Source organism: Benincasa hispida, chromosome 5 (assembly GCF_027475165.1).
Source record: "Benincasa hispida cultivar pf3 chromosome 5, pf3_genome.v1.1, whole genome shotgun sequence".
NCBI lineage: Eukaryota > Viridiplantae > Streptophyta > Magnoliopsida > Cucurbitales > Cucurbitaceae > Benincasa > Benincasa hispida.
Window position 1 is genome coordinate 49,346,317 of NC_143482.1, and position 27,650 is coordinate 49,373,966.

Consider the following 27,650-nt stretch of genomic DNA (forward strand, 5'->3'; position numbering starts at 1 on the left):
CATTTTTTTTTTTTGTATAATTAACTATTTTCTTAAAATTTTTATCAAATAATTTAGATTAAACAAAATTATTTAAAATTCAAATCATAAAAAAATTTTAAAAAATATATTATAATAAATTAATTATCAATAGAAAAATAATTAAAATAATTAACCTATTTTGATTAATATAATTAAGTTATACTAAGCACTAATTTATCTAGTACCATAACTAATTTTTTAATTTAAATTTAAAATTTACCAAAGAACGTTTTACTTCTTTTCACATCGATTTTTTAGAAAGCAAAGCTAACCACAATTATTTAACAATCCCAAATTAAGCTTAAACAATTACAAATTAAAAAATTCTAAAACTAAACATTTTTAAAGTGATTTTAACCTTTCATAATCACTCATTTTTTTAATCAAAAGTAATTTTAATCCTACTGTTTTTTAATCTTACATTATCCAAAAAATCAAAACTAATTTGAAATTATAGAATTAACAACTAGAAGTTTCCGTCTTTCAAGCAACTAGCACCCTTTCTTGAAATATGTCAAAATCAAGAGCGAAATTCTCAAATTTATTTCCGACCATTTCCAAAAACTAATTTATATATATATATAGAGACCCAAAATGATGAACACTGCGAAGAGTTTCCATTTACCTTTGAAGGTTTTCAATGGGATGTCCAAATCTAGAACGATCTCCATTCTTCCTCTGATAATTCATTCTTCATTGTCCTCTCTCTCCAATTGATTGATTCTTCAGCGTTGATTCCGCAAGGAAACCTGTAAATCCCACCAGCGATTCGCTTGGAAATGACCGTCGGAACTTCAAAAAAGAGGCAGCGCGTTCAACACTCTGCCTCCACCAGCCGCAATTCCTCCGTCGTCGCCGCTGCCGACTGCTTTCCCTTACCGGATAAGTCTTCAACCGAAGTTTCCAAAAAGCCCCATACTCTCCGCCGTACTTCGTCGTTCTCGTCCATCCCCGCCTTCAACGACGCCTCCACTGCCGATATTGTCCTCCGTCTGTATTCGGAGGTTACTCCTTTTGATTCGTCCGGTTCCGATTCTCTATCGTCTTCCGATGTCCAGATTTATCTTCATTCGCACGTTCTTCGCCGATCGAAGTACTTTTCTGCTCTGTTGTCTGACCGATGGCAGCCTCAGAAGGAGGATGATTCTGGTCCTTTGAGGCTGAGTTTCGGTGTTCCGGCGGCGCAGGGTGCCATGGATAGCCATTTGGCTGTTCTTGAGCTTCTGTATGTTGACGATATGTCGGACGCTATCCATTGCGCGAAGGCTGCGTTGGATCTCCTCCCCGTTGCGCTTAAATTTCTTTTTGAGGATTGTGTGAAGTCCTGTGTTCGATTTCTGGAGGCCGTGCCATGGACGGACGAGGAGGAAAAGAGAGTGATGGGGTTGATTCCGTTTCTGCAGGAGGAAGAATCGATGGAGCTTCTTGCTAGGGTTTCTCCAGGCCGGAATGATTCTTGCGAGGAAATGTTGCAGGGACTGATTTTGGCTGCCATTCATAATTATCCCAATATGGCTTTCGTGAAGGCATTTGTGGCGAAGCTTTTGAAGGATTTTTCGTCAAAGGAGTCAGCTAAGAGAGTGCTGAAGAGGGCATTCGAGACGAGCTTGAAGGTCGTGAAGGAGTCTTTGGAGGAATATTCAAGCCCAAATTTTAGAGGAGACCATAACGAAACGGAGGCCATTCAAAGGCTCAATTTGCACACTGCAATGACGAATGCCAAGCATTTGTCATGGCTGGTTGAGAGGATGATTGAATTGAGGGTGGCTGATGTTGCTGTGGATGAATGGAGTGAACAGGCTTCTTTCACTGCAGATTTACAACGAGCATTTCGAGACGATGGGTGGCGGGGCATTGTGCCGGGGTTTCCTTCGGTTCTTCTGCGATGTACCTCCAAGCTCGCCAATGCGGTTGCTGCTGGTAGCATTTTAGCCAACAAACAGGTACCAATCACTTTGCACAATCTTTCCAACATCACATGAGTAAAAATTAAAATGCTTTTGTTTTCAGTTGCGTTCTATGTATAAATATGCTGTCTTTTGGTGTTTATCTGATTGTCCCAACATCACATTAGTGAAAACTAAAGACTTGAGTGCAAGAGCTTAGAATCAAAGATAAAACAAGAACTAAATAAAGAATCATAGAAAGACTCCAAAGAAACATAAAGAGCTAAGAGCACAAGATATGATATGCTCTACATCATTTAACAGTCAACACGTTTCAGACAACGAAAACTTGATCTGTCTACTCCAATTGCAATTCCAAAATATGAAAACAAAATCCAACCCAAGGTACTATAAGCTGGTACCTAGGCTGTCTTTGGACATTGATTGAGTAAACATTCAGATTTCTGTTTTGTCTCACGCCAGTTAAGTTATTCAACTAATTGGTCCCGACCTTTTTCCCTTACTAACTTCTTGAGTTCAAGCAAGTTATTAACAACACAGTGAGAAACCAAATTAGTCTAGAGGCAGTTTTTGGGAGTAACAGCTTTTTTTGCATTCTTTCTCCAAAGAATAACCAAATTATCATGAAGATGAACGGAAGAACAAAATTAGGCTGTACAATTAATCATAGTGTCCTTTCTTGTAGTCCCTTTGCAAAAATGCTAGGGACATAGATTGGTTTTTTCGTAAAGGTTAGTAGATTCATTCTGTAGTCTCTTTGGTTTAATTAGAAGATGGGTTCTTTAATTTCTAGAAGAAGTATCTATCAAAGCCAGATAGCTGTATTTTCAACCCCCACTCACACACAAATAAGAAAAGAAAAAGAACAAGAAAAGTACGATTCTTTGTATCAAACCCCTGTTTTTTACCCCCAATTTTTCCTTGTTTGTTTGAGGATTTCTTCACTTCCGTTCCTTGTTGGTATCAATGAGGTTGCTTTGCCGAAGTAGAGTTTTATTAACCTGGGTACCACTGTTGGGACATTTTTGATTGATTAGAAAACTGCTTAACTTACTTGGTTTCACTCGGGGTTCCAACTTCTCAGGTTAGAAAGAAACTCGTAAAGCATTGGCTTCCGGTTCTGGTTGTTAGCAAAGATCATTCGCCCTTGCTTGCCAGCAACAAGAACCTGTGTATGGAGCTGGAGGAAACATTCCTGAGAATCATTTCCACACTCCCCTTGTCAGATGCACAGGAGTTGTTGCAGCAGTGCCTTAGCTTTACCCGTAGTGTTGACGATTGCCCGCACCTCTTCAAAGCATTTAACACCTGGTTCCGACGTGCAACACATCCTCCACAGCCAGAGAAACTTTGATGAAAAAGGAACTGTGAGTTGTGATTTCCTACCCTTTCAGTATTGTACATATAGGAAGTGGAAATTTAAAGTTTGTAAATAAACCTAGAAAGATTTCCTTTTGCTACAAGAAATGGTCCATGGATGCTCTTGGTGTACCATTTCTCACAAGCACCATCTTTTTTTCTTTTTTTTTTTTGTTCTAGTTGTGATGTAATTACATAAGAAGCCGATAATTATCTAGTTCTTTTGGAAACTCATCTTTATTTTGTTTTTGTTTTCGTTTGAGCGAAAATGTAAGTTCCATTTTGAGGAATAATTTCACAAGACAGTTTTGCTGGAGGAATGTTCATTTTGTGCTTCCAGAGGGGTGTCCTAAGGTCGTTATTTGTTACCATCTTCGGTCGCTACTTGTTCGCTACTATGTCTTTCTAGCATAGCTGTGATGAAACGTAACAAAATCATCTTACTGTGCAGTAAACTCAGCTGGAACCTGAGTTCAAGGTTAAAAGAAAAGTGAGCTCTTTACAAGGTTTTAAAAAATGGTCTGAATGATGAGAGGCTGGTTGGGAGGTTCATACTCTTTTCCTAGCCCTCTCTGAGGGGCCTAAAATGGTCATCAATAGGGTATGTTAATGTTGCATACTTGATTTGTTTTTTTTGAACAAATTCAACACTTATATATGTTTTTTGATATTCCAATAATCCGGCATATAATAGTGTTTAGATGTTCATGGTGTGGTTTTACTGTTGAACACTATGAATTCGTATTATATGAATTCATATGAAACATAATTGTGGTTGTAAATTGATAAGATTTAAACGGATTGATATAAATTGCAAAGTTGGATAAAATTAAAGGTAAAAGTTTAAATGTTAAAATTGATACAAATGGTAAAGTTGGATGAAATTAAAGGTTTAATGTTACGGGTCAAATTTAGGGCAAAAAATAGCATTTCCCTTCCTTTTAAAGGAAAAAAATTGAAATTAGAAATAGAGTGACAATAATTTGAAATAGTATGGCAATCATAATCTCTAATTTAGGTGTTCTAGTTCTAAGTCAATTTTGTTCAACATTCTACCGAACTTATATTCTAATTGTAGTTTCGAAACAGTGACCTAAAGTTATGTTTGTGTAACGGTCTTATTTTTTTTTTCCAAGTCACTGTGCAATAACTTTTGAACAGGATAGAAATATTTTTGGAACAAAAAGGACAAAATTTTGATTAATTTTTGTAATTTAGCCTTCTTACCTCCCAGCTTCTTAATTAGCCTTTATATCATTGGTGTCTATTTTAGAAGAAGAAGAAAAAAAAAATCATTGGTTTGTGCATTCCTTTGTGGCCATAAGACATCAATAAAGACCCTTTGCCATGTTTGTATGCCAATTAGTCAAGAATCTCTCAGTTTAGAGTTTCAGACTATGTTATGCTATAACAAACATCATAATCGTATAGTGTGACAGATACAATTGCCTATATATGATAAGTTTGAACATTGAAACTAGATATAGATCAAATTAACTAAAACAGCCAAAATATTTTCTCAGTTTAATTTCATGCAACATCGCACTTAACTGATACTAATTAGTCAAACCAATCAAACCATCCCAATTCAATTTCTCCAGTTCATTGGTTTTCTTTCTAAACGTCTTCTTAACTTCCACGATTGGACCCTTACATCTCACAACTAATTTCCATCTCCTAAACCATTGTACAACTTCTTAGATAGGAAAAACTATTCAATGAAAACGTCTTGCGAACACTTCTTTTCCTTTTTTTCTCTCATGATATTTGTGAGTATCCAGGCTAGCTTATGCACACCTCGACTGATCTCACGAGACAATCTGCATGACCCTACAACATTTGGGTCTCAAAGAAAGTAAACACTTTCTTTCCTGTTAGCCATATTCCATCTTGGAAGTTGCAAATACTTTCTTCTCACTATCCAACTCATAGTTCTTCTTAACATATGATCATGACTATCCAGTTTCTCGCCTATAAGAAATAAGCAAAAATTCACTACTTTTTTTAGTGGGGATGTGGCGAAGCCTTTCTCCAACTTAGACTTATCTAATTCCAAATCCAAGCAGAGGTTTGAAACAGATACTAATTGATGATGCTAGAAAGAAAACTACTAGATCCATCGTATCTTTGACGCTACAGCTTAAGCCAGTAACTAAGATCGCCCTATTCTAATTTTAGCCATACCCATATCTGTAATCTAACCATTAAGGATAACGAATGCCTGAAAAACGATAATCCAACCTTTTACAACAAAATTCTGAAGTTTCAATTCAGCACAACATTTTAAAAGTATTGGAAATCATCTCAGGACCCCGTATTTAGAGAATATTGAAAATCAATTGCACGTTATTGAACAAAGTCACGAGCAACAGAGAGATGCCTAACAAAAATCTAACCTCTCAAGGTTTGTATTCTGAGGCTTAAAACAATAGCTCTCTGCATATCCAGAAAATGTGGCCGCATTGCATTATACAATGATCAAAACTAAAAAACAGTTGTCTAAATGATTCTTCCTTGTGATAAAGGTATCTTACAAAGATAAGTAGGAAAGATGGAAAAACCTCACAAGTCCTACGGAGGGTTGTTTCAGCTACCAGTCATTTAGCTGTATTATCAATTACAATTCGTCTTCACCAACTGTTGTGTCACAAAGGTGTCACAAATCCTAAAAGATAAAGTAAAACGATGAAGTTAGGAAATGAACTCAATAGTATATACAAGAGACATATGGTTGACCATTCAAGATGAGAGTTATGGATAGTCATTTCTCGAATGTAATTCATAAACCAAAGAGTACATACCCATAAGATGCAATGTTAGCCAATAACTAATGGGTCACTCAAGGCAAACCGAAGATTTTGTGGGGTTGAGTAGCCTGGGCTCTGACGTGGGAGCTTTGGAAAGAAAGGAATAGAAGGATCTTTGAAGATAAGTCTAACTAACTCTTTTGTTGATTTTGTAACCTTGTACAAATTACTTCGTCTTCTTGGACTCCATGACCACACAAGGTTTTCTTTTCTAACTACAACTTCAACCGAAACCTCCAAAATTGGGAGGAATTGATGATTTATTTATTGAATTTTCTTTTTTTGAGTAGAGGAATTGATGATTTAGTTCTTTTGTGTATTGGCACCTTGCCACTCCGCCCTTAGGTAATATAGTCTGCTGTCCCTTATCAGAAGAAGCTAATAATGGGTCATTTGGTAACGCTTTGGTTTTCCTTTTTCCATTTTTTTTATACATAAGCTTGTATGAACTCTTTTTTGCTGATTCGTATGATTTTGGTTTTTAAAATTTGGAAAAAATTTCCAAAGGATTTTCTGCTAATAAGTAAGAAACTAAACAAAGAAGCTAGTAAGGTATCTTATTTTTCAAAAACAAAATCGTTCTCTGACCAAGTTGAACTTAGAATGGAAAGGAGAAACCACTTTTTGAGGAGTGTTAGAACATTGGATCCTGCCTGGAAAGAAGCGCGCATTCGCGCTGCCAGAGAGCGTATCGAGGATTTGGAGGGGAGGCTGCAAGCGCTGCGGGCGGAGCAGCAAGCACTCATAGTGCAGGCAGTCACCCACGGGCACCGGGGATACTAGAATATTCCGTCGACCAAGAAAAAAAGGCATAAGACGAGTTTTAAGGCAATCAAAATTCAAAAAACACTACATATTCTACAGATGTAAGAAGTTCATTTCCCAACTTCTTTTACTTCATTTTACATCAAATATAGAGGTTTAGAGACAAACTTTAGGAAAAAGAATCAATTTTAGAGGAATGCCTATCACAAATTATGCAGTGCATCGAGAATCCAACAGAAAGTAAGAAAATGGATATATTAACAAAGCAAAATCCCAGATCATATGAACAAAAAACCCTCTCCACATCATATCGCAGATAAAAATGCTCACATTTATAAGAACAACGTAAATAAAGAAATGGAGAATAAAACAACCTTCAGAAAGCCAGCACCAGCAATGCGAGTCGACGGCAATTTTGGACTTCAACCGAGCTGACGCAACGGCGCTATGGAGTGGCATCAGAGACTCCACAGTAGCCAAAGAAGAAACAATCCTGGAGAGAAACAAAGGACGAGCAATGAAAATGGAAGAAAATCAAGTATATTCAGGATCCAGGAAAGGCCAAAAACAGTAAAAATTAACTAAGATCGGGAAGAAATTCCGGCACGTAAACGACTGAATGAAATTACAAAATTTGAAGTGAAAGTACCTGGAAACGGAAGAAAAGCCTCTGGAGGAAGAAGAAACAAGCAATGGATTTAGGGTTTTATGAGCCAATGTTCTGGTGCGGCCGGCCATGGACCTGGAAGCCGCCGCCGTGAGAAGTGATCGGCAAACGGAAGCCATTTCTTAAGATACAATGCTGGAGGCGGGTTTAGCAACGGGCTTTATAGTGAGAAAATTTCTTTGGGTTTTTCTTTGTAAGATCTTTTACAATGACACGGTGTGTTTGGAACATGGTTAATTTAAAAAGTGAGTTATTTTGGAAAAAAATGAAATGTTTAATAATAGTTTAAAATAGTTTTTTTTTTTTTAAATTTTTTTAGTCAAAGATGAATATTATTTTTTTCAAAAAAATAACTTTTTTGAACGAATCTTAATTTAATTGGCATGGAAATGTTTTAGTAGTAAAAAATAACAAAAATTTAAAAGAATATATTTAAAGTTTGTAAATTATAGAAATGAAAATAAGTTAAACCAAGATTTGTAATTTGATAGAAGAAAATTGGGGGAAACTCAATTTTTACTCTAAATCAATTTAGACAGATTTTTCTCTTAAATTCCATACTATAGTTTTATATAAAGATAGAAATTCTTGGCCAAGTTTGAAAAATAAAAACAAATATTTACAACTTTTTTTTTCCAATTTTCAAAATTTCACTTGTTCAAAATAAATTAGAAAATAGATTTTAAAAAAAAAAGAAAAAGAAAAAGAAAAAAGAAGGCTTGTAAGCTTAATTTTTTTAAAAAAAAATCAAATAGTTAGTTATCAAAGAGGGCCTTAATTTTCATTTTCATCCAACTATATCACAATTTTTTTTTTTTTTTTGGAAGAAATCAAGTCAACTTGGGTTGGGCTCAGTTTAGTTGAAGGATTTTTTAGATCCAATCTAATTAATTTGGACGGTAAGTTTCTTCAATCCAAATAATATTTATTAAAAAATGAACCCAACCCAAACATATAACATTTGATTTGGGTTGGTTCTGGTTACTCGGGTCATTCATTGAAATTTTTATTTTAAAAAAAGTAAAAGTTAATATGTAAAAATTTAATTTAATTATTTTCATATATCGAATCAATAATAGAACTCAATTTCAATTTATTTGAGGAAATTTTTATTTCCAAAGTGCAAAGTTGCTGAGAAATTAAATAAAACTAAAATAAATATATGTATATATGATTATATAAGTAAAAAAAATATACTTTTTAAAGTTAATATATAATAAGTTCGAGTTGGTTTGAGTTTATTTTAGATGACCCATCAATCAACCAAACTCATAAAATTTTTATTTATTTGAACACAATCCAACCCAAATGAGTTAATAACCCAATTCAAACCACACATATTGGATTGGGTTGATCAGATATCGGTTTTTTAACACCCTACCTTCTATAAGCTATTACTCTAAATCTTATTAAAAAAAACTTTTATCTTTTGTGTTTAATGAATTATAAAAATATATATGTATCAAATCAATAAATTTCTAGAGACAAATAGCATAATAGTTTTTTTCTTGTTTGGAATTTGTGAATACAAGTAAAAGATGTCCAAAAAATTCATGGGATCGAGCCCTATGAGGACCCGCCCCGAACAAGACGGAGAATCCCTGAATACACGAGGAATGAGAGATTTTTTTTTCTCGTTGCAATTCGGGGCCGAAGATTATATTCCCTGATCTTGCCTCGCCCTAACTTTTGTATATAAATTATAAATTTATAATACATATGCATATATAATATTGTAGACTTTGTTAGGATCATTATGAAGGTTTTAATTATTTAACTTTAAAACTTTATTACTTTAATCTCTTAGATGTTATAATACTTAAGACAGGATGTTCTAATTGTTGAAATTTAATTTATAAAAATTATGAGAATTTAACATTATAATTATATATTTTTTTAAATTGAATGTGTATTATTGTTTCTAATACCAAAATTGATAGTATTTTATTTAAATGAAAGTTGTATTGGATATGTTTAAGGAATTATTGAAAAAATATATTTAATTGAAAAAAATGATTGTGGAAAATTTTCCTCGCGAGGATCAGGGACGAGGACGGGGACGGGGAGGGCTTCCCTGTCCCCGATCCTACCTAGGGACATCTCTAAATACAAGTTATTTAAGGGTCAATTTACGCATGGGTCAAATTTATTTTTATGCAATACTTCATTTTTATTAAAATTAGTGAATTTATAATATTATTACATGTACTCAAAAGTTTTTGTTTTTGTTTTTTTTTTTTTTTAAAATAATTAACCAGATGTAAAAGTACAAATAACCTTAAAACCTTAAAACTAAATAAAAATAAATCAAACTCAAATTATCTTTTGTCTTTTTTAAAAAGGAAAATAATACTTTATGGGCCATGGGTGTATTGGGCTTGCTCAAATATCCACAATGAAGCCCAAGACCAAGACGCAGCGTTTTATCGACCGGAAATCGGAACTGTTTCAGAGACTCCTGCGATCACAAACCTCAGTAGTTCGTGCATAGAGAAGAAGCATTTTGGAATCCCCACTGTGAGTAGCGGTGAAGAACATTGGCTTACACCATTTCCCATGGCTGCGATCTTAGCTCGGAAATCCCTTCTCGCTCTTCGTGCTCGTCAGCTTGTAAGCAATCTCCTCTTCTTTGCCCTATTTTTTCTACTCTTCCCCTCTCACCCTTTTCCCGGCGATGGACTTGTAAGAGCCCATTGCTTCAATATGGACGATTCTGAGATTTTCTTCTGTTTTGGGATTTCTAGTGTTTGTAATTCAATCGAGGTTTTCTTGGTGCTGTTTTTTCTTATTAGTTTTTGATATTCGAGTCGTAGAACAGATGGGGTCTTCGTTTCCCCTTTTTTTTTTTTTTTTTTTTTTTGAATCATACAATTATGGTTATTGGGAATTGTTGTGTGTAATTTATTTTTTCCGTTGGGTCAACATTTTTTATATGGAAATGGTATTGCGTGTCCTTTCTTTTCCCTAACTTGGAAGGATTTGATGTTTTTAATCGTCCCATTTTGAGGGAGATTATGTTAGAACGAGGAACTTGAAGTACTAAATGCTTGCAGACTAGGTAGTTGATGGTTAGGGGGTTTATACAATGCAATATCCTGAACTTTTCTGGAACAACGTAGGCTGTAATCTAGATATGTCGTAAAGATCTGTAGATGGTTTTCGGAATTTTGGGGGAGATGTTCAAGACTGTGAATTATGCGTTGTATGTTTTTTCCTTGAATTATATCAATGTGTTCACGGTTGGGGGAGAAAAAGAGAGATTAGTAGTATGGTGTTGTGCGTCTTATTTTTACTGAATAACCAATTACTTAGTCTGTAATCTTTATTATTTATCTATTTCTACGTTGGGGTGGGAGGGTTCTGTTCAATGTTCACCTTTGAAGGCCTTTTAGTGTTATTTTCTTTGATCTGAATATTTCACTTTGACATTTGATGATAAATATTATCTCCTAAGATTTAGTTATCATGGAGGTATTTACAATATTGATTGAAAACTTGATGGGAATTATGCCATAGATATCGTATTCCTCGATTCTGATTGTTGTAACAACTTTTTGTTACCCTTTACTTCATTTATCATGTGTATAATCTACTGTTGTTAGGCCGTCTCAGGACAAGCACTGCAAGGTTCTCCTTTTCATGGTCTCCGGTCAAGTGCACACTTGTACAGTACCAAAAAAGGTTTTGTTTCTAGTTATCATCATCTTAACAAAGATTTTGTATTACCATATTGGCATAGCAGCATAATTAACGGTTGAAGCTGAACTAAGCAGTTTGTAGTTGATCTGCGAGACACATACTTATGCGTTTTATTTCTGCCAGAATGGTGCTATAGATTTTTTTTGTTTGCTTAAAATTATTTTCCATATCATTACTCCTGCAGAAGATGAAGAAAGAGAGCAGCTTGCCAAGGAGATCTCGAAGGATTGGAGTTCTAGTATTTTTTTATTTCCTTCCATCGTTTCTTCACTATTTCCCTTTAAATATTTTTCGGTTGTTTGTTCTATTATATTTCGTTCTTATGAAATTAATTTCCTGGCTATTTTTAGTTTTTGAGCGTAGCATAAACACACTATTTCTCACTGAAATGGTCCGGGGTCTGATGCTGACTCTTAAATACTTCTTTGAGAAAAAAGTCACTGTAAGTGTCTTCCAATCAACTTTCTTTGGCTCTAAGCTAAAATTCTTGGTGATCCTGATTTCTGATTATTGTAAATGTGTCATGCAGATCAATTATCCATTTGAGAAAGGCCCTCTAAGTCCTCGTTTTCGGGGAGAGCATGCACTCCGACGATATCCAACTGGAGAAGAACGATGCATTGCATGCAAACTTTGTGAAGCTGTAAGAATCTGAATCTATATTTAACTTTTTGTTTGAACATGTAGTTCTACAACTTTATGTTAGAGAAATCTTTATATTTCTTGCCATCATTGATTTTAGGTTTAATTACAAGTTTAGTCCCTAAGGGGTTGTTTGAGGCGCTGAGTTGGTTATTGTAGTTAGTGGGTTATAATAGTTTGTAGGTTATAATAGTTTGCACATAATAGTCTGTGTTTGGGGTGTAGACTATTTTAATCTGGATAGGAAATGGTAAACATTGTAAGAGAGAGAGGATGAGTAGGAAATAGTAAACAAGGTAACAAAGAGGGGTTTGAAATAGTAATACTGTAGTTAAATTGTAGGTTATATAGTTGGAAACACTAATTATTATAATTGGGCCCCCAAACATGGTGTTAGCTATAATAGCTCACTCCATCCACTTGAAGTTGGGACCCAAACACCTTTAAGGTTTGTATCTATTGGATCATTGAACTTCTTTCAATTTATCCCTTGACTTTAAAAAGTGCCTAATAGATTTTTAAAATTTCGACCATTAAGTTTTTGAACTTCAAAAAGTATCTAATGAATTCTTAAGCTTTTAATTTTGTGTCCAATAGGTCCTTGACCTATTCGACATATTTTTTTAATTTCACGTATCTAGTATCTACTTAACATAAAATGAAATTCTAGGATTCCATCAGAGATAAAATTCAAGTTTATATCTAATTGATCAATTATCAATAATTTTTTTTATATGAAGGTCCTATTAGATACAAAATTGATGTTCAAGGACTTGTTAGCGCACTATAGCTTGGTTGATATTTTACTGTCCCTTGATGTTTTGAAGTGCATATTGTAATATTTTGTCGAAGTTGAAATCTTACTAGGATAGAATGTATCTAAGGTGATCGTGCATGGCTTTAATCCTTGACTGAAGAGTGTATTTGAGAGGGGTTCTCTAAGAGATGCAACTTTGACAGCTATTTGTGCTTATATTTCTCATCATTGGTTTATTAAGATCGACTGCATCTGCATGGTAGTTTTGCTTTGTAACCTCGTAACACAGTGGATAATAACATATTCACATTTTAAATTTTATGCAGAACTTTGATAATGTTACATAAACCATAATAGTTTAGCAGGCCATGCTTAAAATATTTATGGTTTTGATCTCGTGATAAATTAAATACTTCGAAATGATACATTTGAGTGTACACTTATCTGATCATTACTTTGAGTTGTGGCTTTGAACTTATGTCTGTTATTCTATTTTGATTTTCTTGTTAGATTTGTCCTGCTCAAGCAATCACAATCGAAGCTGAGGAACGGGAAGATGGTAGCCGTAGAACCACAAGGTGATCACACCTCCAAGCCATCTCTTTATTGTTATTTCTGTGTCCCTAACTAGTTTTAATTTTTAGGTATGACATTGACATGACCAAATGCATCTACTGTGGGTTCTGTCAAGAGGCATGCCCTGTTGACGCGATTGTTGAAGGACCCAACTTTGAGTTTGCTACAGAGACTCACGAGGTTGATCTTATTATGTTTTGAATATTATAATAAGCTTCTAACCTTGCTGAAGTATGTTAGCCTCATAGTTCTGTGATGTTGTAGGAGCTTCTCTATGACAAAGAAAAGTTGCTCGAGAATGGAGACCGCTGGGAGACCGAGATCGCAGAAAACCTCAGATCTGAAAGCCTCTATCGCTGATACATTTTCCCATGGTGCACTCTGGATATGACTTTTCTTAGTGCGTTCATAATAAGATAAACCTGAGCATGGTGTTGAAATTTTTTTTGTATTCTTGGTGTGCATGAGTCGAGAACATAATTCTTGCTGCTTACTACGGCCCAAGTTTGGGATTTTTCTCGGTATCTTTTGTTTTTCTTCCCAATAAAAATGGGAATGTATGGTTTCTCATGCGGTTGTAATGTAGGTAAAAATATGAACAATACCATCGATATATCTTCAATGTTCTTCCCGACTTCATGCTCTGGTATTGAGTTTGGAAAGAGAAAAAAAAAAAAAGAAAAGAAAAGAAAAGAAAAGAAAAGAAAAGACCAGAAAATTTCATAGAATGCCCATTTGAATTCCCTTTTATTGAGTTCGAGTATTCCAATATACATTTGAATTTAAGATAAATGAAGATGGATATTGTTAGAATTAAGATAGAGTAACACTTGAAAGGTACTAAATTAGAAGAGATGTCTATTTTCTCTAGGGAAGTGGTGCTTTGTGGAGACATGTCCCGAATAGGGTAGAGAATTCTTGTTTAGGTGAAGGGGGTAGGAGAAATTTTTATTTTTTGCAAGCTAAAAGGGGATGGGGAATCTCTGTCTTGATTCTCGTGAAATTAAATGGAAAGGTTTATGAGAGTGGAGAATGAAATAAGAGGTGAGGATGGGGTCGGAACCCATCCCTGCCTCTAGGGTTGTTTATAGTACAATATTTCACTTTTGCATTCTTTATGAATATTTATAGAAGCTCTTGTTGTTTTCATCGAAGGTTGTCCCCAGCCATCAACGTGGAAAGCTGATGGGCTTGGACATCAACGGCTAGTTATTGTTGTTTGCTTGTATTATTGATCAACTTTTTCTTGGCCAATCATTAGCCCTTTATCTCCAGTGATATTAAGCATGTTATTGAATCCCCATTCAACAAATTGTGGAGATACGTTGAAACAAGATGCACCTTCACATGATTATCGACCACAATCAAGAATCGATAAGACAATAAAATTTTCGTTTTAATGAGGAAATATTGAAAGTAACATTTTATTATTTATGGGGTTGGAAGATTTTCTTTTGGGAGGCAAAATGCTTGTTTCGCATTAGAGAGAAGTACAATTTGTCTTTTTCCTTCCCCATCGATGCACTGATTGATGCCACGGTTTGACATGAATTGCTGGCCTTTATGGGGTATCCCCATTGCAAGATAACCCCTTCGACTTATTTTCAGGTATATGAAATGTCATGGCAAAACCAACTCCATTACCATATCATCAAGTGAATTAGTTTAATTAGTAGGCAAAAGATTAGTCATTGTCTGAAGTATGTTTTTCTTGCATCTCTCATCTGTACAATTCAGAGGGTGCCACATTGTAGTTACATTAAAGAGAATTTTATGAGAAGTATATGGGTGATACACTGATACTTTGTAGCCACAGTTTATGTCCACCCTTGTCTTTAGCTGAGACTGCTAATTTAACTTGTCAGCGTAGTTCTTTTATTGCGTTTTTTTGGTCCTGAAATCCCTCTGCTGCGCATCGATCAACACTTGTCAATCATCACTGTTTCGTTCTAACCTTCTTAACTGTTTACCTGGAAAGAAAATCATTAGATACAACAAGTAGACACTTCGGTAAAAGTAGTTGATAAGTGAAAAGCATTCCTTACCTTCTCTCTGTTGGGAAGGTCTTTTGTTCTCGAACGTTGTTGGATGGCTACTAATTATCATAGAAACAAGACTCGATCCATCCCGATAGTCGTGGCATAAGAACAAGTTTGAACTTTTCTTCTGTGTCATATTCTTTTAAGTAGGGAGGTAATTTGAAAGTTTAAGTATCAAATCACTCCTCTCTATTTTCACTCAAAAAGTCATCAATTTTACTCGAGTCAATAGAGTTGTGAGTTGTATGGGCAAGGGAGAGAGAACCATCTACGTTACCAGATTCAAATCTTTGGCGTTTTTCCACTATATCTGCAACCTTGTTCTTAAACTCTTCATCAGTGCAAGCTAACATAGAACGTAAATTGATATTTATACGATTTTCAACTAGAACTTGATGCCTCGGGATGATGCGCCCCTCCAGAGAATAGCTGAAAAACCTGATTAATATCATAAAAATTTTAACCCGACAAAATTATGGCTTCATTGTACATCAAATGAACATGTTGAGCCAAAGGTCCTGGTTTTCTAGCTGAATTTTACTTCAACTTAGTTGAAAAATCACCTTAGCTAATGAGAAGTTAATATATGCATATGCTGATTCTTACCTTGGAAAGTCTATAAGATCTTGCAGAGGGCGAACCATGGTTCTCCGCAAATATTGATACTTCGGTCGAAGAATGTCGATATTATATCGGAGCAGCATAGGAAAATCAGTAATCATTTCTCCTAGATTCCGAGTATATATGCCGAGCGACAGAAAATACTTGAGATTGACCTCAAGCTTATGTACTATGCTATAACCAAAAAGTTCTGGCCCCAAAGCTATAACTTTCCCAATGTCTTTCTCCCTGACTCCTGCTTTGGTCATCAAGAATATGACCTGCATGGTTTTGCAGTTAAGGCTGTTGAGCATATCTTAATGAAAAATTTGATCTACTCTTATATTAGCAGAGGAGAAGGCATATAGTGTTTCTAGAAAGGAGAAACCACGTAACATTCTACATATTTGACATGAGATAATGCTTTGTTCGTCACCCACAATTTGAAAAACAGGAGAAATGAGGGAAAAATGGATATGATCAACTGTTCAATAGATGCAAGAAATACGAAGTAGGATGAAGGAAGTCCAAACAATCCTTACTATCTCGCTCATGTGTTATAGAGTACATCTGTGGATAACACACGAACTCGATTTTGGGAAGGGAAAGTAAGAAAATAGGACTGAGATTATATTGCAATATCATAGAGAAAAGACGCTCATCACACGAACTCGATTTTGGGATTGGAAAGTAAGAAAATAGGACTGAGATTATATTGCAATATCATAGAGAAAAGACGCTCATACTTACTATCGCCATTTATGATGTCTCTCTCTCTCACAAACTTCTTGTCCCATTAACCCCTCATCCATATTATAACCAGCCTTTCATGAGCATTCTTAATAAACTCTTTTTACAATGAATAATATTCCCCTAATATCCTAACAATATCCGTAAGATCTAGCCTAATAGCATTCCTAACAATAACTTGTCTCCTGAAAAAGAAACTGCAGTGTATACCATTTTCATATCAACTGGACAACGATGCACCGAAGGAAAAAAATGATAAACACGGCATAAAGATACCACAGATAGAAATTCCTAATGTCAATATATGGGAATTATTTCTTGGTGGTTCAATTCAACAAATAAATAAGGTGAACTATATAGTACATAAAGACAGGATACAGAGGATAATAACTCACAACTGGACGAATTTTCTTGTACAGGCTGAATGTCAATAATGATGGAAATTTCACAAGCATGTTACTAATCCCGTCATCTCGAACTCCTACGTCTTTGAAGAACTGCACCTTCATCACATCAAAAAAGGGGAAAAAAAAAAACCTTAATCATAGATATTCATTCAGTATGTAAATTTGAACATGGTTATGGCACGACAGAATCATATCCATATTTAGCTAGATAATCTTCATTATCCAGTTCATTTTTTGTTGTAAAATATGGACATGAAACTTTGAAACAAATTCACCATGAGACATAAAAGAAATACCTTTGGCACAATGATTCTCTCCAGATCAAGGCAGAAAACCACTGGCTTGATTGTAAGCATCCTCCTCAAACCATCTTTGGAAATTCCAAGATAGTAGAAATACTTAACAAGAGGCTTCCATTTATCCTCAATGCTACAATTCATCAAATGTGGTTTGTACGCAAGTAATTTTCCTACATCCTCAATCTCAAGGCCAAACTCCTTTAAATAGTTGACCTGGATGAATATGATGACTAACACCTCATGTTAGTGATTACCCTATCGGATATGTGATTCATATATCAATACATTTCATAGAAGAGAAAATCTTAAGTACATCATTCCCACTTCTTTGAAAAGGTAGAAAGCAAGGTCAATTTGAAGAAAATGAGCTGGAATAGAAATTAAAATACCACTGCAACTAGAAATCCTTGGATCGTCATCATCCAAACTTCCCTCTCCTCATTCTCAGGGCATTACACATTTTACATGTGATATATCAGCATTTAAGGACTAAAGACACAATGGACATGTTACTTCAAATTCAAATGAACAAACCAACATTAACATAATAAGCATGCAGTATTTTTTTTAATGTGGTTATCAACCAAATATCGTTCAAAGTTCAGAAACGTAATTTAAACTTTTTAAAGGACAGGGATTAAGTAGAAACAATGCACCAAATTCAAAGGATGAATTACAATTGAACAGAATCTGATTAAAGATCAGAAAGAAAGCAACGTACCTTTTGGTTCATATCTTCAACTGTATACTGTCCAAGCACCTTGGGGTAATCAAAGACCATTGTGCCAAAGTCTCTGTCGTTCATTCCCATATTCAAGAAGAACTCCACACGAGTTCTCAGTTCTTCCATGCTGTAAGATAACAAGTAAGGACATCGACTCATGACAAATCCCATCCAAACCATTCTAACACCATTACTCTCCAAGTAATCCACAATCTCATCTAATTCCTCATTGCTGCGTTCCAATATGTTCCCTCCAGCTTTCGTGAGTGTAAGTCCAAGATATCCCCCCTTCACAAGAATTCCTTTCAGCCATTCCACAAGACGTCTAATAGATTCAAGCTTTCCCTTCGACATGCAAATGAGCTTTCCTATCTGTGGATATGACAATGAGTTATGCTTCAACCACCTGGAAGATGAAAGGTGAGTTTGGTATGGTGACAAGTCCTTCTAGCCAATTACATGCCCTTATCAAAACTTTCTAGGTAATCAGTTATTTGATTTTGAAAATCTTAAACTCAGTACTTGTAGTACTTCTTACAGAGTGCTTCAGTGAAAGCTAATTCTCATAATTAACTCTAAAACTCGCATGAATTCAGGGAAAATCTCTCAAGAGTCAAGACAGAAAACATGAATTATGAAACCACTTGGAGCTCTATCATGCTTGTGGGGTTATTCAACCATCCCAATTCTAATTCTTCCCACAAGAAACCAAGGACCTAATAGATAACATAAAACAAACAAAACCCAAATAGCTTTTTGCTCCCATTCCATTTACCTGATAAGTGGTACAACATCTGAATCTTCAATGACGGTCTTAGCACGAACATTGAACGACAAATGAGCAAATTCAGGGGACTGTTTCATGGACGCAGCTTGAATCATCACAAAATCAATGAAATCAGACAACCACCCAAGCAAATTGTTGGTGTAAGTAATTCCAAATTTCCCCTTTCGCATCGCCTCTTTAAAGATCTCAGAGGTTACCTTCCGGCGAATCTCGAGAGCCCTCCTTATCATCTTCCGGTCATCTTCACCATAAAACTCACTTCCTCCATTTCGAAACAGAGATTGCAGGGGAGGAAGAGAAGAACCCACATCGAAATCACTCGGGGATTGAACATATAAGGATCCAGGAAATTGGGGGGTTCGTTTTCTCACAAGCGAGAGCTCAAGAAGCTTCACTCTCTCTTCTTCGGGCAAAGGGGGTTCTGGGTTTTGTGGATTAGGGGATTCGCCGGAAGATAGGTAGTGCTTGAGAAGGGAGGCGGATTTGGAATTGTGTTTGCGGGGTTTGGGATAGATGTGATCGGAGACGCTGGTGGATGGTTTTTCTGTCGGATTGTTGGGGCGGAGATCGGCGGAGGAGACGGTGGCGTTGGGTTTGTGGGTGGAGGGGAAGTGGAAGACATGGGAGAGAGGATTTGGAGGGCGGAAATGAAGAGGATGGAGGTGGGGATGTGGGTTTGAGTACAGAGATGAAGAAGATAACATTATGGCTTTGGTTTTGCTCAGAAATGGCGGCTGCTCCGGCTGTTAACAAGATAGGAATCTGGTTTGAAGTGGGAAGTTCTTTTCTTTATTATTTTTGCTTTCTTTTTCAACGGCCAAATTCTCTTTAAGATATAAGGTTCAAACCTTGAAATATCATTGTTTTTGTTTTTGTTTTACCATAAGTGGATAGGGATTGAGAATTGAATCTCGATCTCAAGATTGATTGTATGGATGACCTAAATTTTACACTTGAAATATCGTTTGACTCAAATTTTGTGAATAAGGATCCATAACCTTTTGCAAATTTCGTGAATAAGGATCCATAACCTTTTGCTTGCATTAATCCACTCACTCCTTTGTATTTGTACTCTTCCCTCTTCATGCTCACGTTCATCTAATATAATACAATACACTATTACTCTCATGTATTAGATCAATTTTTTCTTTTCTCCTCTCTCGCATTCACATTCATCCATTTTCTCATTAGCACTTGTGGTCGTGCTTGTTACTCGATAAAAAACATTATCGAGTGATTTTCTTTCTTTATTTTTGTTTTGTTTTGTTTTATTTTTGTTTTAGCACAATATATGATATGAGGATTCCAATTGCAAACCTCTTGACAAGTAGTTTATGACATCAACAAAAAGTTATTTTACATCATTCTTAGAATATAGGTCTAATGTCATTTTAAGAGTGGAATTTGGGTAATCTTTAACATCTATGTTTTAGTTTTTATATTGGTGAATCTTAGAATTGTACTAATTTAAATTCTAAACATTCATAAGTCAATCGATTTAGATAATTTATTAGTAATTTATAGCTATCTTCCACTCGAATTAATTTAAAATCATCTAACAATTACTTAAATAAAATTGTTCTTTTCCAACAATTCAATTAGAGTAACGGGAGAAATTCTTATGTAATTCTTTCTAAGTAGAGAAAAATAGAGGAAGACCGCGAAGAGAAAATGAAGGAAAGAAAGAAGAAGGGAAAATAGAATTCACTACAAAAAAATGAGCTCCCCGATACTTAAATCGGTCGTCGGGAGACAGGGTCTCTCCTAACGCCGTAATGGACCATAGGAACTCCCGACGATGTAAAGGCCCTTGCGCCCGCCGCCGCTCCCCCTTCCCTTCCCCCTTCGCACCACCGCCCGCTGCCTGCCCCTTCCCCCTTTGAGCCACCGCCCACTGCCTTCTCCTTCCCCCTTCGCGCCGTCGCCTTCCCCTTTCATTGCTTGCGAATTTGTTGTTCTTTTCAAGCTTTCAACAAGGTTTGCTCACATCCCTTTCATTTTCTTTCTCTTATTTTGTGAATTAATTTAAGCCATTGTTTTTAATTTGTAGCATGTTGGTAATGTTGGTAATGTTTAATTTCTAGCATGTTGGTAATGTTTCTAGCATCTCTCTCATTTATTGTCATTTAGCATCTATCTCATTTCTAGCATGTTGGTAATCTAATGTGAATTATGGATTATGGATTGTGGATGTTATTGTGGATTGAGCTTTTTTTTTTCCCTTTAATTCTTAAGGTTAGGGATTACTTAATTTACTATGATAGATGTTACAATTTATGCAATTTGGTGGATTATTGTGAATGGTAGATTATGGATGTTACAATTTATGCAATTTAGTGGATTATTGTCATTTAGCATCTATCTCATTTGTTGTTTTTACGTTATAATTTCTGCAATTTGGTAGATTGTGGATGTTATTGTAGATTGTGGATGTTATTGTGAATTGTGGAATATGGATGTTACATGTAATTAATATTATGGATGTTATTGTTAATTTACTATGATGTTTGTACCCCTAAACTCTATACCCCTAATAACACCTTGGTTTTCAAGGGAAAAAAAAGGGACCCTTTTACTTATTACTTAATTTTGGACTTAGTTTAGGGGCAAAAAAATCAATAACATTAGGGGTAAAAAAAAGTCAAATCACCTATTAGAGATTATTTAAAATTTTAAATTCTTCGAACAAATTTGGAACTGTTTATTAAATTAATCAAAAAAGACTTTGTATTTTGTCCTCTAATCCAGGTTATTGGTTTGGATTACAAGTTGGTAAGAAAAGATTTATTTTTAAGGATGGATAAAGAATAGATTAAACTAAGGAATAAGTTATCAGTGGAGTATAGATAAGGAGTATCCCAATTTTTAGATATGGCGAAATGAAGAGTGAGTGGGGTTTTACTCTGTAGTTCGGTTTGGGGCGATGGCCATTGACAATGACTATGGCGATAGAAGGCGGTGGTCACGGCGGAAGGAGAGTTGAGAAGGGAGCGGAGAGAGGAGAGGATGAAGGACGAAAAAAAGAGAAACTATTACTATTATCTTTTAAAAAAATTACCAAGTCAACTTCTCTTAACTATTTAACGGTAACCCGTTTAATGGATTCGTTAATAAAGGATCAAAATTGAATATTCTTGCCAAATTGAGCATAACTTAACTAGCATAGTACTTGTTGTATCAAACTAGATGTTAGAGATTCGATTCTCCCACCCCACCTATTTAATCTAATATATTTGCAAAAAAAAAAAAAAAGAAAAAAAGAAAAAAAGAAAAAAAGAAAAAAATCAAACATTTTCTAAACCTTTGAAATTTGATGGTTCAATTTTGAAATAAAAGAACTAATTTGACTCAATTTTCAACCCCAAAAACAAGCATGCTCTAGAATCTAAAATTATTTAACATCAAATAATTTAGGCATCGTTTGGTAATAATTTTGTTTTTGAAAATTAAGCCTAGAGACACTATTTCCACCTCCAAATTTCTTCATTTGTTATCTATTTTTCATCAATGCTTTAAAAAACCAAGCCAAGATTTGAGAACTAAAAAAGTAACTTTCAAAAAAGTTGCTTTTGTTTATGGAATTTTGCTAAGAATTCAACTATTGTACTTTAAAAAAATGTAAATTATTGTAAGAAATATGAATGAAATAGGTTTATTTTTTTTTAAAAGAGCCAAATAGTTACCAAATGGAACCTTAGTAATTTCATACTTCTTAAAATTTTTTAATTGGAAATGGACTAATTTTAACAAATATGCGTTGTTTTTTTTTTTTTTTTAAATTTAGTTTATGTAAATGTTTTTTTTATTTGATAAAGTAAACTGACAAATATCATAGGTATTTACACATATTCCAAGTATTTGTTAAAAAAAGTGGTTAAAATATTATTTTGGTCTTTATATTTTGAAGGTTGTTTTAATTTTAATTTATGTACTTTTAATTATCTAATTTTAATCTTTGTATTTTTAATAAATCTTAATTTAGTCCCTAATGCTAGTTTATTATTAATTTTTTAAAGAATTTATGATTAATAGCATTTTTACTACAAATTTTGAAAACATACTCACATTATATTTCTTTGCACGAAAATTATTATTATTTTTTTAATCAAATTTAGAAAAAAAAAATTAATTTTGAAGGATTAAATTTAAGATTTGTTAAAAGTACAAGGACTAAAATTAGATAATTGAAATATGTGGATTAAAATTGAACAAACTTCAAAGTATGTAGACCAAAATGGTATTATAACCTAAAAAATATTATATATTTAAATTCACTTTTATTTAAGAAAGATAGTTGGATGCCTAATATGCAAATTTAAAACGTCGATGTCGATGTTAATAAAAATGAAAATGTTGAGACCTTAATTTTATGAAATTTTGTTGATAAAAATATAGATAAAATGTCTACGAATATTGTTAAAAAATTATTAGTGAAAAAAATCATTTAAATTAATATATAAATACACATTTTACACCTTATTATCGAGTTAAAATATTTCTTGCCTAATGTACTTACATTAGTGATGTTTTATAGTTTTTTCCTTATGTTTCAACGACTTTATCATTATATAGTGGAAATGTTGATGTATCCCTTATATTGATGTTAGATCCAAAAATTTATGCAAGTTAAATATCGATAGAAATATTGATATGTCGATAAAAATTTAATACCATAGCAAAATATGAAGGGCTATTACTGTTTCGAGCTGAGCAAAAATCTTAGAAAATAATACAGAAATAATAAAAATGTAGAAAATAAGGAAAATAACTAGAACAAATAATCATTCTCCCACTTACTATAAACACTTTCTCTATTTACCTTGATATTGACCCATGTAAATATCTTTCTAAGGGAGGGTCTACCCAGGCTACCATGAGGGCGAGCATGGATCTCATGGTGGGAACTTTTAGTGAGAACGTGAGTGGAAAGATGACATGTCATATATATCTTTTTTCTCTCACTAAGTGTTTTAGAACTTAGGGTTTATTAACTTAGATAAATTCGACAAGTCATTGTTAATTTGCTCAATATAATGTTTATATTGAATAGTTTAACAATATGATTTTATTTATTAAACATTTTAATAAATTGAATCATTTATTGCATGTTTATAAAATATTTTTCTAATTCACCTTCCAGGTCGGCTCCCAAGTAGGGGTATTCCGTTTTTGTCAGCTTAAATACGGCAACCTTAGATAGAACCTTCCTTAGACAAAGGTCCCTTATAGATAAGTATTTTATAATTTAATCTTTTACTAGTCAAATTAATCCTTTTAAAAGAAAAATAAAAGATTAATGTATTTCTAATATGATTAGAAATACTTTAACATTATTGAGTTTTATGTCGAAAAACTCGTGGTTTATAAACAATAAACGGATTCTATTTTACAATGAAGATGTTATTGAATATGTGAATTGCATTTAAGAACCTTAAATCCAATAAACTAAGAACCCTTGGCTATAACATGAATACTTGAACTATATGTGGAGACATAAAAGTGGATCAAGTTCGAATAAATAGCAAAAATATCTATAGTATAAGGATAAGACTGGGTACCTTATCTTGGAGACATTATGGATACGATCCATTTTCTATTTGATACAAATGATGTGATCCTGAATCGTTCATGTGAAGACATGTGAGTGGAGACATCCTATGTAATGAGTTTGCATAAGACCAGACCACGAAATAGTTACTTTTACTTTATAACGCCGTTAACTGTTGAGACTGACTATTTCAATATGATGATCTAGGTAATTCGATCTTAATCATGGGGAGATAGTCCTGCAAGATGGAACTCCCTTCTACCTGATTTTAGGGATAGTAGATGGGTTGTTTTCTTAAGTGCTGACTCTAAGTCTTGAACAAGGAGCCCACCCTCTCCTTGACCCGAGAGAGATTCGGTTTGGTGGTTGGACCATAAACCTATTGTTCATTAGTGGACCAATGGGACTTAAGGAACAAAATGTAATTACAGGGGTAAGACGAAAGTTTTGGCCCAACTATAATTACGAACAACTTGTGCAAAATCGACTTACTAATCATGATTATATCGAGTGGACAGAAATATATCTTCAATGAGGAGAGTTTGACTACTGGGCTATAGTGGAGTGTCCCGGTAGTTAATGAATGTTGGTTAACTAGGTTCAAGAGTTTAAATGGTAAATCTCGGATCGTTGGAGCTCATGATTTGTAGGTCCATTAGGTTCTCTTGCTAGCTCATATCGGACTAATCTTAGAATAGTATAATGAGAAAATTTGAAAAGTTTAAATTTAATTTTGGAAGTAAGCGTTAATTATGACTTAAATATTGTACACATGAATATGGATTCTTAACGACTTATTGTTTAATTGTGAATTAAATAATATAGAGAGTTGGAAATATTTAAATATGACTTAAATATTGTATACATTAAGATTCATGATCGGTATTGATATTAATCATTAATTTAATATTTGATATAAAATTTATATTATTAATTAATTTGTTTAATTAATTATTTAAAATTGATTAAAATAAATTTAATATTTAATATTAAATTAATATTAATTAAATTATTTAATTAATTATTTAAAATTAACTATTAGAATTAATTTTATTTAAAATTGTTTTTAAAATTAATCATTTGAATTAATTTAAATTTTGAATTTTGGAAATTCAAAAATGGAGTTAGTGGATTTTTTCAATTCTTCTCCCCTTTTAAACACCTCAAATCTCACTAGATTAATGCTCAATTTGCTGTCACTTTGTGATGCTTTTATTGTCCATGATTTCTTCTCAAATAGAAGAAGGAATTGTTGAAGTTGGGGTCGGAAAAATTGATCTTTCAAGCTAAATTGTATCACTCGAAACCATAGCTCCAAGAAATCTCACAAACTCCACTTTTTCTTAAAATTCATTACAATTTTGGATCCTATATTCCGTTTTAAGGCCGAATAATAGGGAGAAAGACTTTAACAGTAGTCTACGAAATGTTCGTGATAAAAAAAAAAACCATTAGGTTGCTTCAATTTTAAGCTACATCAAGGTTTATACTTCAAACTTTGGTTTACAGTTTTGAACAAGTTGTTTAATCCTTAAAATTAATGTAATTAGAGTGTTTTGATCCAAATTGCTTTCGTTTGCATGTTTTTTACTCTTACAAACATAAGTCTAGGTGAATTAATTGGAACCTGTGTTTGCATGCAACTATTGGTTTTAGATTTTAATTCTAATCATTAAACTTATAACACTTATAAAATAATGAATAATTAAAACCCTAAATCATGCATCTATGACATTAGTTAAATATAACACTTATATTTACTAAGTAATGTCATACTCAATGCAATTTCATGTTTATTATATAACATAACATTTATATTAACTAATGAAAATAAACACATCCATCATACAAAATATACAATATAACTTTTATACTATAGTATGATGCATGGACATGTCAATTATACGTGCAATCATATAATATAAAATTTATATTCAATATGATGCATGAGCATGCTTATTATATCATGCAACTATATAATATAACACTTATATTAAATATGATGCATGATAAAAAGTTTATCCTATGGTGGGATTGTAAACTATATGACATACATTATGCAATATATAAAATTAACCATACATCACATGTAAAATTAATTAAACAACAAAATTGGATAGAAAATTGGCACCCCTGAAAAAAAATTAATTAAATTACTTGAAAATAATCCACTTGTATGTCACCCACATATTGTTCAAATTACATTAAACAACCTCAGATCTTAGTTTATTGAATTGAGTTAGTTCTATCTAGGATAGATTTATCATGGGCCTGAACCCTCCCTCAACTTTATGCTCTTTGTACGATATCTCTCTCTCTCTCTATATATATAAACTAGTATAAAATCAAAACCACTAGCTAGCTTAGTGGTAAATCTGCCTTCTAGCCCTCTTTAAACCCAGGTTTAAGTCTCACATAACATTTATTTTTACTAAATTATATGAAGCCCTCCCATCAACAAAATTTTCCGCCACTGATGCTATCTAAATGTCGAATCAAAATATTTCTTATTTTAATGATAAATAATTTGTATTTACAAATTATAAACTACAAGATCCACAAGATTTAGAACACTAAATCCAACAAGAACATCGTAGTCTAGTCTCATGAATCATCAGGATTTCAACATGAATTAAAGTAGAAATTATAATTTGCTTCATAGACTACCATAATATGAAAGTTTTTCTCCACGTATAATTTGCTTCATAGACTACCATAATATGAAAGTTTTTCTCCACGTACCAAGTGAACTGTTTAAGATCTAATTCTTATGAAGATAAGTAACCTACATTTTCACAACCAACTAGATCACAATTAGATTTATGAGAGAGAAATAAATCCATGTAAACTAATTCTCGAATAAAAACATAGCATATTTTTAATTCTACTCCAATATCTTTCTTTGGAGGAATATCAAAATTACTAAATACTACAACATGTAGTGTATAAACTAGTAAAGATATAAGTGCATTTATTTCTCAAAATTATGGTTCTTTAGGACCTAAAGTTCTTCATATCTTTCTGATATCAGATGATATAATTTTTTCACACCAAGTGACTGAACTACTATATGAATGCTCAATGATGTAAATAGTCCATACAAGATCTTTTATGTATAAATTGATGCAACTATCTGCTTTATGCTTTATTTGCAAGTTAAGACAAAACTTATCATCTCAATTTCTTATTTAAGAAACTCTATTGCTTTTGAAATCTCTTCAGGAGTTTCCACTCAAATTATAAAACATATACATAAATAATATATAGTAAATATTAGACTGTGATTTCTTTATAAA

The 27,650-nt window shown here is 33.5% G+C and overlaps 4 protein-coding genes across 5 annotated transcripts; 2 read left to right on the plus strand and 2 right to left on the minus strand.

Annotated features, from left to right (window-relative positions):
* Positions 1-538: 538 nt before the first annotated feature.
* LOC120077813 (BTB/POZ domain-containing protein At3g05675-like) lies at positions 539-3,607 on the plus strand. The gene is made up of 2 exons (XM_039031875.2): positions 539-1,964; positions 3,013-3,607. The coding sequence occupies exons 1-2, from the start codon at positions 801-803 to the stop codon at positions 3,280-3,282; spliced, it is 1,434 nt and encodes a 477-aa protein (XP_038887803.1). The 5' UTR covers positions 539-800; the 3' UTR covers positions 3,283-3,607.
* Positions 3,608-5,604: 1,997 nt separating this feature from the next.
* LOC120077814 (envelope glycoprotein) lies at positions 5,605-7,761 on the minus strand. Its single transcript, XM_039031876.2, has 3 exons — positions 7,509-7,761; positions 7,234-7,352; positions 5,605-5,952 (listed from the first exon to the last, which is right to left on the minus strand). The coding sequence occupies exons 1-3, from the start codon at positions 7,643-7,645 to the stop codon at positions 5,933-5,935; spliced, it is 276 nt and encodes a 91-aa protein (XP_038887804.1). The 5' UTR covers positions 7,646-7,761; the 3' UTR covers positions 5,605-5,932.
* A 2,182-nt stretch (positions 7,762-9,943) lies between these two features.
* Positions 9,944-13,834, plus strand: LOC120077805 (NADH dehydrogenase [ubiquinone] iron-sulfur protein 8-B, mitochondrial). Its single transcript, XM_039031847.2, has 8 exons — positions 9,944-10,136; positions 11,129-11,207; positions 11,410-11,463; positions 11,576-11,667; positions 11,755-11,868; positions 13,135-13,202; positions 13,269-13,380; positions 13,465-13,834. The coding sequence occupies exons 1-8, from the start codon at positions 10,083-10,085 to the stop codon at positions 13,558-13,560; spliced, it is 669 nt and encodes a 222-aa protein (XP_038887775.1). The 5' UTR covers positions 9,944-10,082; the 3' UTR covers positions 13,561-13,834.
* A 1,012-nt stretch (positions 13,835-14,846) lies between these two features.
* On the minus strand, positions 14,847-19,650 carry EMB2219 (Mitochondrial transcription termination factor family protein). 2 transcript variants are annotated; one of them, XM_039031843.2, is made up of 7 exons: positions 18,795-19,650; positions 18,017-18,425; positions 17,293-17,508; positions 16,985-17,092; positions 15,846-16,120; positions 15,246-15,677; positions 14,847-15,170 (listed from the first exon to the last, which is right to left on the minus strand). In XM_039031843.2, exons 1-6 carry the CDS (start codon positions 19,508-19,510, stop codon positions 15,419-15,421), a joined length of 1,983 nt encoding a protein of 660 aa, XP_038887771.1. In that variant the 5' UTR covers positions 19,511-19,650; the 3' UTR covers positions 14,847-15,170; positions 15,246-15,418. The 2 variants fall into 2 exon arrangements, with proteins under 2 accessions (XP_038887771.1, XP_038887772.1); XM_039031844.2 differs by having other exon boundaries at positions 14,847-15,162; positions 18,795-19,631.
* Positions 19,651-27,650: the final 8,000 nt, after the last annotated feature.